The sequence below is a fragment of the Callorhinchus milii genome, unplaced genomic scaffold (genome assembly GCF_018977255.1).
Source record: "Callorhinchus milii isolate IMCB2004 unplaced genomic scaffold, IMCB_Cmil_1.0 Scaffold1, whole genome shotgun sequence".
NCBI lineage: Eukaryota > Metazoa > Chordata > Chondrichthyes > Chimaeriformes > Callorhinchidae > Callorhinchus > Callorhinchus milii.
Genome location: NW_024704742.1, coordinates 70,704,668 through 70,717,100, shown reverse-complemented (window position 1 = coordinate 70,717,100; position 12,433 = coordinate 70,704,668). Strand labels below are relative to the sequence as shown.

The 12,433-nt window shown below is 44.4% G+C and overlaps 1 protein-coding gene across 1 annotated transcript in view; it reads left to right on the top strand.

The window, feature by feature from the left end:
* LOC103187261 (EBF family member 4) overlaps positions 1-12,433 on the top strand; it is a 94,763-nt gene that overhangs the window by 22,744 nt on the left and 59,586 nt on the right. The window contains exon 6 of the mRNA XM_042343813.1: positions 8,099-8,167. Coding sequence (XP_042199747.1) covers positions 8,099-8,167 — 69 coding nt within the window. The remainder of the gene's footprint in view (positions 1-8,098; positions 8,168-12,433) is intronic.

Sequence of the window (12,433 nt, the reverse complement as noted above, 5' to 3'; positions counted from 1 at the left end):
CAATAGTGGGGCGAGCAAGGCAAGGGATGTGAAGCAGGCCGGAGCCCGCTGAGTGGAGGGAGCGAACAGGATGGTCGGAGAGGTAGGGGGAGCAAGATTGTGGAGGGCTTTGAAGGTGAGGACCAGGGTTTTGAACTGTATCCTCTGTGTGTTGGGAAGCCAGTGGAGTTGGGCAAGAATAGGGGTCACAGAGCCTAGTGCGGGAGAAGATATGGACTGCAGAGTTCTGGATGATCTGCAGCCTGTGGAGGGAGGAGTTGGGAAAGCCAGCAAGCAAGGAGTTTGCATAGTTGATCCTCGATGTAATGAAGGAGTGTATGAGGGTTTCAGCGGCCTGCGGTGTGAGACAGTATCGGAGCCGGGCGACGTTGTGGAGGTGGGGAAAGCAGAGCGGGTCAAGGCGTAGAAGTGGGGTAGAAAGGATGGCTGAGGGTCAAACAAGACCCAAAAGTTCTGGAGTATCTTAGCAAGGTGGAGTGTGCCTCCATGGACGGGAAAGGAGGAAGAGTAGCAATATTGATAGAAAGACACTATTACAGTAGCGGAAACGAAAGATTTGAGTAAGAGAGATCAGGTTGTGGAAACACTGGGTAGAATTAAGGAATAGCAAAGGAGGTAAGACTGTTGAGAGAAGTCTACAGACCTCCAGAGAGTTGTGATGTAGTGGGGAAATGTATAAATACCGAGATCAGGGAAGCATGTAGCAAAAGCAATGTGGTTATAATGGGAGATTTTAATTTTCGCATAGACTGGGAGAAGCAGGACACTTCAGGTAGTAAAGGCAACACATTTCTAGAATGTAGAGCACGTTTTTCTAGAATGTATTCCAGAGTGAACGTTTTCTGGAACAATATGTTTCAGAACCAACAAGGGAACAGACCACACTGGATTTGGTGATGGGTAATAAGCCAGAACTAGTTAGCAATCTGACAGTAAAAGAATATTTTGCAAATAGTAATCATAATATGATTGAATTTGACGTTAGGTTTGAGAAGGAGAAGGGAGAGTCCCAAACCAAGGTTTTATATTTAAGTAAGGCAAACTTCGATAGTATGAGAAATAAATTGACCACAGTAAACTGGGCTGAACTGTTAGTGGGTAAACCAGACGAACAATGGGAAATTTTCACAAAAGTATTTGGTCTGCCTCGTCCCCTCCCTTGCCTCCTTCAAGCTTCAAGCTATAAAAGGCAACAAAGGGATACAAAGAAAGTAATAAGAGGAGCAAAAAGGGAATATGAAAAAAAAACTTGCAAGGAATATTAAAACCAATAGTAAGAGTTTCCATAAATACATTAAGAGCAAACGAGAGTGGTCAAGGGGAATGTGGGCCTGTTAAAGACAGATGTAGGTGAGATTATAACGGAAAATAAGGAAATGGCTGACTTGTTAAATAAATACTCTGCTACTGTTTTTACAGGACAAAATACCAGCCATACAGGGAAACCCAAAAATAAGTCAAAGTGAAATGCTTAATAAAATTAATGTAAATAAAAAAAATACTGTAATCCGTCATCAGGGACAGAATAAGTGAACACTTGGACAGGTATGAGCTAGTCAAAGAGAGTCAGAATAGGTTTGTGAAGGGTAGGTGTGTCTGACTAATCTAGTTGAATGTTTTGAGGAGGTCACTAAAATGGTAGATAAGAGAGTGTCTATGGATGTCGTTTATATGGACTTTCAGAAGGTATTTGATAAGGTTCCGCATAAAAAATTAACAAAAATGAAAGCGCATGGAGTCAGAAGTAACCTTGTAACGTGGTTTGGGAATTGGTTGGGAGGCAGGAAACAGAGAGTAGGGATAAAGGGAACGTTCTCTGATTGGCGCGACATGACAAGTGGTGTCCCCCAGGAGTCTGCACTGGGACTGCAGCTATTCGCCATATACATAAATGACTTGGATGAAGGAATAGAAAGTTTTATACCCAAGTTTGCAAACAACACTAAGCTAGGAGGCTCAATAAGTTGTGTAGATGAGAGTAGAAAGTTACAAAGTAACTTAGACAGATTAAGTGAGTGGGCAAAGCTGTGGCAAATGGTGTTCAATGTAGGGAAGTGTGAAGTCATCCACTATGGACCAAACAAAATCAAGCAGAATATTTTCTTAATAGGGAGAAACTAAGAACTGTGCAGGAGCAAAGAGATTTGGATGTCCATATCCACAAAACACTAAAAACTAGTTCCCAGGTGCAAAAATTAATCAAAAAGGCGAATGGAATATTGGCCTTTATCTCAAGAGGAATACAAAGCGGAAGAAATGATGCTTCAGCTCTATAGAGCATTAGTCAGATCCCATCTGGAGACTGCGTTCAGTTTTGGGCACCGCGCCTCAGGAAAGATATATTGACCCTAGAGGGGGTGCAGCGCAGGTTCATCAGAATGTTACCAGGCCTTAAAGGGTTAAATTACGAGGAAAGGCTCCATAAACTTAGATTGTATTCCCTTGAGTTTAGAAGATTGAGGGGTGATTTGATTGAGGTATTTAAGATAATAAATGGATTCGATAGGGTAGATACAAATAAGCTATTTCCTCTGGTGGGGGAAGCCAAGGCAATGAAGCATAATCTTAAAATTAGAACCAGGCCATTTAAGAGTGAAATCAAGAAGGATTTTTTCACTCAAAGGATAGTAGAAAACTGGAACTTTTTCCCCCAAAAGGCTGTGGATGCTGGATCTACCCACACCTTCAAGAGTTAGGTTGATAGATTTTTGGTAGGTCAGGGTATTAAGGGATATGGGGAAAAAGTGGGAAATTGGAATTGACAGGATTGGTTGACATACTGATCAGCCATAATCTAATTGAATGTCAGAACAGGCTCGAAGGGCTGAATGGCCTACTCCTGTACCTGTCTTGGCTTGCAATTGGGGAATTGCAACCCAGGACACCAGGAAAGAGAAACTCCCTTATCTTTTCGAATAGCATTGAGGGATCTTTAATGTCCACTTGAACAGGCCTTGGTTTAATGTTTAATCCACAAACAAAGCACCCCTCCCCAGCTATGCACTAGTGCATCAGCCTATTACATACATATTATGTACACAATGTCGGGGCTTAAACCTGCAACCCGCTGACTCAGAGGTGGGAGAGTACTAGTGACTGAGCCAGGCTGACACAATTGGTTAGATGGTGAGCAAAGCTTCCTCTACACTGCCCTATCCAGGGTTCCAAGGCAACAGTGTCCATTTTAGTAGACAAAGCATGGCAGCCTAGTCTGTCGTGCGTGGCCTATAAAGATGGCCGCTCAACATTCAGGCATATTGCACTAAGCCCCTATTCTGTGCATACACTTTCGATAGGCCCAGATAGACAGGTGCACAGAATAGCCAGGTCTACAGTTAGACTGTGTGGTGTTGCGTATAGCGAGACACAAGGCAAAACGCTGTGTTTCTCTTCCCGTATCAGAGATTTCACAGCCCCCTCGGGCTGCTCACGGGCCTATATTTAGTTCTGAGAGACACCACTGTCTATTTTAGAACACAAGTTCGCGAAGGAGGGAGCACGTGATATTACAACTAAAAGAGAAACACTCAATGGCTATATTATTAAAATACTCAATAGCTACAGGAACCAGTTACAGTACTGGACTGCCAATCTACAAGTCATGGGTTTGATCCCCCGCTATGGACTGTGTGCAATTTAGGTTCAATGAAAATGTGGCGAATTTTTCGGACGGCAGTGTCCCACAAACAGCTGTGGATTGAATGACTAAATTATTATATTTTTACAAAATTATAATTATTAATAATAATAATCTATGCAGTTTATACAGCATCTTTCATGTTGGGAGGATGTCTCAAAGCGTTGATAGAAATTTATTTTGGAAGTGACTATGTGTTTTGTGGGTGAATCCGACAGTCAACTTGCACACAGCAATATCCCCGCTATAATAATAATAATAATAATCCTTGCATTTGATATAGCGCTTTTCACGTCGGGACGTCCTCCCGACGTGAAAAGCGCTATATCAAATGCAAGGATTATTATTATTATTATTATTATTATTATTATTATTATTATTATTATTATTATTATTATTATTATTATCCCACAAACAGCCATAAAGTGAATGATTTTATCTGGTGGATTCAGCCAGGACACTAGGAGAGAGAAACTCTCTTCTCTTTTCGAATAGGGCTGCAACATCTTTAACTGCCATCTGAATAAGGACAGATGGGACCTCAGTTTTAGTGTCTCATCCGAAGGACAACATCTGACAATACAGCATTCCCCCCCCCAATGCTGCAATGCTAGGAGTGCCAGTCTAGACTGTGAGTTCAAAGTTCAGGTGTAGAGGCTTGAACCCACTACCCTCCGACTCAGAAGTGAGAGTGCTACCAACTGAGCCTGGTTGACACCAGAATAAATAATAAGAAAAAGTGAGCAGACAGACTAACATTGGAGGATTGAAATTCCACCCGTGATTAACCTGTGAGGTTGTTTAATCTTTAAATTTTAAGGTGACAGCGAATTGGGGGCAAAATTCTTCAATTCTCTCACAATCTAATCTAATAATAATAGTCCTTGCATTTGATATAGCGCCTTATCATGTCTTTGAGACATCTCAAAGTGCTTCACAGTGTAGCAGCCTAGTCTGTTGTGCGTGGCCTACAAAGATGCCCGAAACATCGTGGGCGAAATACGGGAGTCAATTGCGCACACAGTGCCCCACATGCAGCCGTGGATTGAATAATTAAATTCTTATTTAAAAAACATTTTTTTTTGAAGGGATTATTACCCCCGGAAAAGTAATCCACCAATCGACTAACGACCAGGTTCCTGCATACTGCTGGGTAAACAGAGGTGTGTGGAGTAAGGAAATGTTTCACCCTGCCCGGGAATCAAACCCAGGGCCTCTCGCTTGTGAGGCGAGTGCTCTAACCACTAAGCTACAAGACTCCACAAAAATATACAGAGAGAGTGAGACAGAGAAAGCGTGAGAGAGGGGGATAGAGAGAGAGTGTGAGAGAGAGAGAGAGAGAGAGAGACAAAGAGAGCGAAAGAGTGAGACAGGTAGAGAGAATAAGAGAGGGAAAGAGAAAGGTGTGTGTGGGGGGGGGGTAGAGAAAGAGTTTTGGAGGTTAAATTTGGAGGTTTGCCTCTCTCTTCCCTAAAATATAGCTTTCAAGTTAAGACCAACTTCAAGAATGCAACATAGAAACACACAGTAACTCCATTGTGTCAGCTTGGCTCACGTAGTAGCACTCTTGCCTCTACGTTAGAAGATGGTGGGTTCAAGCCCTGCATTGGGACTTGAACTCACTTTATCTAAGATGACGCTATAGTGCAGTACTGGGGGGAGCACCTCATTGTCAGAGGTGCTGACCTTCAGATCAGACATTAAACTGAGGTTCTCATCTGTGACCTACTCAGGTGTATGTTAAAGATCCCAGAGCTACTCAAAAAGAAAAGGCAGTTTCTCTCTCCTGGTGTCCTGGCCAACAATTCCTCAGATAAAAATGGTCATTTGTTTCATGGCTGTCTGTGGGATGTTGCTGTACACTATTTGGGCTGCACTTTGCTTAAAAATACACAGTGACTTCACTTCACAGTAACTCGTTTGGGATGTGAAAGGCACTGTACCAAATGCAAAGATTATTTTGCTATTGTTATTTGCAATATATCCTGTGAAGTGCCTTTGAGATGTCCTCCTGACGTGAAAGGCACTGTGTCAAATGTAAGGATTATTATTATCAATAATCGCTCATAAAGTACATAGTTAATCCACTTTACAGAATATACTGTGAAGCGATTTGAGATGTCTCCATGACATTATATCAAATGTGAGGATTATGATTTTTATTATTTATTATAATAATTACAGGAAACGTGACTAGCCTCTACCCCTTATTCCCCCTCTCTTATTCACCTTATCTCCATCGCCTTGTCTCTCATGTCTGCATCGAGTTTCTTCTTAAATTCATTGATGCTCTCTGCTTTTCTCTGAACCCACAACTGTCGGTGGTGAGAAATTAAATGGTCTTGTAGATAAGGCTAGGTAGATTTGCAGGAGTTTGCAGCGTAATATCCTGTAATATTCTCAAAATACTGGAGGGAGTGGAATTTCATCCCTCCCTCCTCACCTCTCCCCCTTCGCCCCCATCACCCCACCCGCCCCAACATGCCCTGAACACGGTGTCGTGCCCCAAGCCGTGTTTGTTCCGTGATTAAATCTGCTCTCATCACATCAGAGTTGAGACGTAAACTCATTTGCTGAATATATTAGCGGAGTCTGGGTCTCATCTGCATTATAATTGATAGATTGTTCCAACGAAATTGCCTTGTGCAGATGTGGTGTCTAACGTTTTGTCTGTAGCTGTCGCGATGCGATGTGATGCAGTACTATGTACAACAGAGAGTCTCTTTATTAGTGAACCTGAATGTCACAGCCTATCTCTGGCTCAGATGTGGAGTCCCGTAGTGTATTAGTTAGAGCAATCGCCTCGCAAGCGAGAGGACCGGGTTTGATTCCCAGACGGGCCGAAAATTTAGGCAAGATTCTTTACTCCGTACAACTCTATTTACCGAGCGGTAAGTAGCAACCCAGTTGTTAGTTGATTGGCAGATCGGTTTCCCTTAAAAAAATTGGTCACTCAAAGCACGACGGTTAGTGGAACACTGTTGTGTGCAATTGGCTGCTGCATTTCTCCTATAAAATATACAGTCAATTCACTTTACACTATATTCTATGAAGCGCTTTGAGACATCTCAATGGCCCAAAGGCGCTTTATCAAATGCAAGGATTATTATTATTGTGGGTTCAGACCCCACCCCACAAGTGAATTCCAGGCTGGAGTCTAAACCAGGGGTTCAGAACTCTGCAGCTCGTGCAGCTCGTGCACTGTCCCGCACCAGGCTTCGGGACCACATCACTCCCACCCTCGTTCGCCTCCACTGGCTCCCCATCCCCCAGAGGATCGAATTCAAGATCCTCATCCTCACCTACAAGGCCATTCACGGCCTTACTCCCTCCTACCTCTCCGACCTACTATCCCCCTACCTACCTGCCCGTACCCTCCGTTCCTTTGGCTCCGGTCTGCTCCACATCCCCCGCCCCAACCGCCCTACCATCGGTGGTCGGGCCTTCAGCCTCTCAGCCCCGAGGCTCTGGAACTCTATCCCCCAGTGCCTTCGCCGCCTCCTCCCTTTCCTCCTTCAAGGCCGGTCTCAAGACCTTTCTCTTTGACCGAGCCTTCAGCTCCCCTCTCGACTCTCTACCCCCTCCTCGCTCCCTCCCTTCCCTCCCCTCACCCTGACCATTTCCCCCCTGCTCGGGTCCTGACCCAACTGTACAGCGCCTTCGGACGTCCTCCCGACGTGAAAGGCGCTCAATAAATGGAATCTTCTTGTTGTTTGTTGTTGTTGTTTGGGGGTTTTATATATAATAACAGATCCCAGAGTGAGTTACAAACTACCTGTTTTAAAAGAGGACTGGAGAGCAAGAGAGATGGATAGAGAGAGAAGGTGTGAGTGAGAGGGCATGAGAGAGAGAGAGATTTAGGAAGTACAAGAAAGAGAGAGAGGGAGGGAGCAAGAGAGATAGTTAGGGAGAGCAAGAGGGAGTAAGAGTGAGAGAGAGGGGTGGGTGGGAGGAGGAGAGAATCTTGTCCTGTAATAGACTACCCATCACTCTGTTAAACCATACTGGAACAGGATTACGTGAAATGAAAGCCTTTAAAGAACAGCTGGTTAGGAATTTGACTCTTTATTGGAGCCAGTGGTATCAATAATCCTTTAAAAAATGTGGTCACTCCACAGTCCACGACTGTTTGTGGGACGCTATTGTGTGTTTCGTCCACAATCTGCACGGTCAATCCACTTTACAATATATTGTGTGAAGCACTTTGAGACGTCTCAGCAAGAAAAGGCGCTACATCAAATGCAAGAATTATTATTGTTATTATGATAACAATAATAATAGGCTTCGGGTACCCATACCCACCATAAAGCACTCTGAGGTCCTACCCTGCCTGAGGGCCTATATAAACACAAGTTGTTGTTGTTGTTACTGTGAACACTGGATGCGACCAGGCACTGTGAATGTGAGTTGCTCTCTTGACCCTGTGACTTTTTCCCCTCCCTCTCCCCTCCTCCCACGCAGCCGATGTTGTGACAAGAAGAGTTGCGGGAATAGAAACGAGACGCCCTCTGACCCCGTCATCATCGACAGGTAGGAAAACATGGCTTCTGGGAATAATGTGGAATTCCTCTCGGAATAGTGCAGAATTCCTCCGGGAGGAGAGGATGGTGACTCCTCGTCTTGCGGGGGCGTTTTGTGGTCGTGTTTTGATTGTTGTGTTCGGACTGTGTGCCTTATCCTGGGGGCTCCCTTCACACTACAGCACCTCCCGACCTCTCTGACCTGCTCTTACCTGATGCCTGTTGCCCCCCCCACCCCGCTCAATGACCGTGCTTTCTGTCATTGCACCTCCACGCTCTGGAACTCCCTGTCTCTTCCCCTCTCAAACTATCTTCTGAAGACCTAACTCTTCAGTCGCACCTCTCCCCCCCACCCACCCACCCACCAACATCACTGGCTTGGCATCCAACTCCATCACTATGAAATGCTCTGAAACGTTATAATGTGTGTAAGGTGCTCTGTAAGTGAAACCTCATTTTGGAACCAAATCAATCTCATAGTGAGTTCCTGGCTGGCTCCAGTTCCGTGCTTTGTCTCTAGCCCTGAAATTCCTGAGCTCTCATCTGGTGTTGGGGGGTGGCGGGGGTGCAATAGTCAGAAGGTTGTGGGCTGAAGCCCCATGTCAGGATTTCAAATCACATCGTCTAGGCTGGCAATCCACTACAGTACTGGAAGGAGTGTTACATTGTGGTAGTGCCATCCTTCAGATGAGATGTTAAACCGAGGCCCAATATGTTCTGTTCAATTGGACATTAAAGATTGCATGGATTTCACAGCTGCTTCTAATTTGAAGTGAAATACTGTGAAGCGCTTTGAGACTAACCTGGAGTTAGGGTTAGGGGTTAGGGAGATGATTAGGGTGAGGGGTTAGTGGTTATGGTGATGATTAGGTGGTTATGGTTTGTGTTTAAGTTTAGGGTGTTAGGAATTGGGGTTAGTGGTTAGGGTGAGGAATCATGGATTAATTTCACCCACAAAATATACTTTACAGTATATCCTGTGAAGTGCTTTGAGACGTCTCAACTACATGATAAGGTGCTATATCAAATGCAAGGATTATTATTATTATTATTAGGGTTTATCATTAGGGCTTAGGGTTAAAGTTTAGGAGTTAGGTTGAGGAATTAGTGTGAGGGATTAGGGGTAGGTTAGGTGTTAGGGTCAGGGGTTAGGGTTTGGCATTAGGGTTAGGGTATAGAGTTGATGTTAGGGAGAGGTGGGATTCCCAATGTATGGGAGCGAGACCGACGCAAATGTTTGTTAAGTGAAGGCAGCTGTTTGCTTAACAAAGAATGTACGAAACAAATTAGAGAAGAATGTGAGCCACGTGGGAGTGGGCGGCGTGTCCGACCTGTCACCGATCAAATATCCCCCCTTCCTCCTCCCCACAGCTGCTGCTGTCTGTCTGACAGATAGCCATCACTTGGCACCAGGAAGAGGGGGATGGGAGGGGAGACAGAAGACGAGACTGTGATTCCCATGGGATTTGTCTGCAGGATGATGGCTTCCCACCCGGCAAAGAGAAATCTATTGACTCACATCAGGGAGCTCCAGTGGGGAAGCGAGCACCAGCACAGGCACGATTGGGAGAGAGCATGGAGTGGGATTACAGTAGAGAGCTCCAGTTGGGGAGTGAGCACCAACACAGACATGATGGGAAATGTGAAGAGTTGAGTGTTGGGGGGTCCCAGTCAGAATTCCCTCCCTTCCTCCCTCCCTCCCCCTTTCTTTCTCTCGCTCTCTCACTCCTGCCTTTAAAGCGACAGGCTTGTAAAAAAGTAACCTCGCTCCTGCTGTTATTGCCACTGACCAGATGCTTCCAATTTCAATTTCGTCCCACCACGTGTTAAAAGAAGCAAGTCTTAGCCATTACCTTATGCTCTCAGTATCCATCCACACACAAAACACACTCACAAGCACAAATATACACACACTCACACATACACTCATATACATACACACTCGGACACACACATACATTGAGAAGGGAGAGAAAGTACAGCTTCTTCTCTTTGATGCCTGTCAGCCAATGTGGAAGTTAGAGCATTTGCCTCCCAAACGAGAGGACTGGGGATTGATCCCCGGGCAGGGCAAAACCTTGGGCAAGTTTTCTTACTCCACATGCCTCTATTTATCTAGCAGCAAGTAGGAACCTGGTTGTTAATCGAATGGCGTATCGCTTTCCGGGGGTAATAATTCCTCAAGAAAAATTCGGTCACTCAATCCACGATTGTTTGTGGGATATTTCTGTGCACAATTGGCTAGTGCGTTTCGCCCACAAAATAAACAGTTAATTCACTTTCCAATAGATTCTGTGAAGTGCTTTGAGACATCTCAAGGACATGATAAGGCGCTATATCAAATGCAAGGATTATTATTATACAAATGCAAGTTATTGTATCTCTCCTCTGTCTCTGTATCTCTCCCTGTCTGTATCTATATCTCTCTGTGTCTTTGTATCTATCTCTGTCTCTGTCTGTATTCTCTGCATTTATATCTCTCTCACTTTCTCGCACTCTTATATCTGCATCTCTTTGTCTATCTCTCTGTCTCTTTCACTCTCTCTCATTCTGCTATACAAATGTAATTTTGTTGTTGTTGGCTGTTTTTATCCATATCTCCCTGACTGTATATGTGCTTGTGTGTCTCACTTTGTCTGTGTATCTCTGTCTCCCTCTATGTTTGTGAGTGTGTCGCTCTGTGTCTTTTTTTCTGTCTTTCTTTGTCTCTCTGTATTTCTCGCTCTATCTCACTCTCTCTGGCTCTTTCTCTCTCTCTCTTAGACTGAAATCAGGCAGTTTATTAGTTCAATCCCCTAATGCTCCATAAACTCATTAGTTTTTCCCAGTGTTAATTTATTATTTGAGCGTAAGGGGACAGTGGAGGATCAGAGCTGGGACTGGCTGGGCTGCACTGGCAGATTGTAGAGAGAGAGAGGGGGGTGGGGGGCGAGAAAGAGAGAGAGATTGGGGGGGAAAGGAGAAAGGAATTGTGTTTGATAAAGCTTCACCGATGGCCCAGTATCTCAAAGCGCTTCTCAGTGCTTCCTGTCAAGTGTAGTGGCTGTTTTTAGTTCGGCAAATGCAGCGGCTATTTTGATCAGCGTCAAAGTCACAGCGCTGTAACTCTTGATGTGAAGGGCCCCACATATGTTGCTATTGTTGTATGTTTGGGAATGTGCGTATGATTGTGCAAATGTGAGTGTATGTGTGTGTATGTTTGTGCGTGTGAATATGTATGTGCGTGTGTGTAGGTTTGTATATGTGTATTTATTTGTGTGTACATATGCATATGTCTGCACATATATGTGTGTGTACTTTTTGTGTATGTGTATTTATGTGTGTGTATGTATATGTGTGTATATGTTTATGTGTGTGTCCATATATTTGTGTGTATGTGTTTGTGTGTATACTTATGTGTGTCTGTGTGTGTGTATGTCTATGTTTGTGTGTCTGTAGGTATATACGTGAGTCTGTGTATGTGTCTATATGTATTGAAATGTATGTGTGTATATGTATGTGTGTGTGTATGAGTGTATATGTGTATATGTATGTGTGTGTGGGGGGGGGGGGGGTGAGGGGGCGTGCGGGATGGGAGGATGGGAATTGGGAGCTTGGCCTTTACAGTGGCAGGTTATTGATCAGGTGAGCGCCTCTCAGATTGACTATAGATTGGCAATAAATGGAAATTGTAAACTTGGAGTTTAAAATGGAAAACCCTGGGCTGCCGGGGTTTGAGCAGCGATCACAGTGACTGGGGTTAATCGTTAAAGTACCGACAGACATGTCAGGGGAGGTGGTTTCCATGGTTACGGCCTGAGATGGAGGGAGACCCCAACAGTATTTTATTCCGAGTGAACGCCGTGAGCGAGAGATGGAATCATGAATTGGAAATCAGGGAACAGAATCCCTTGGAATTTGTTTCCAGAGAATATTCCACGACCTGGAGTTGAGGTACAGATCAGATATGATCTTAATAGAATGGCGGACCAGTCCCAAGTGGCTGAATTGCCTTGAGCTGTTCCTATGTTAGCATTGATGGGATTATTTCCCTCCCCCAAACTCTGACCTCTCTCTCTCCTGTAACCATAAAATGCGACTTTTCCAAACAGATTCCATGGGCTAATTATCAAAGCAAACCTGTTAAGAAACATCAGGAGTAAAATTTGTGGGAATTTCAAAATGGTTCCTTATGTTAAGTGAGGAACTTTTGATAACCGCCAGCAGGTGGCACTCCCTCCTCTCTGAGTCAGTGGATCTGACCTCTTCTAGCTCGCTTGCTGCCATATTTTTAACC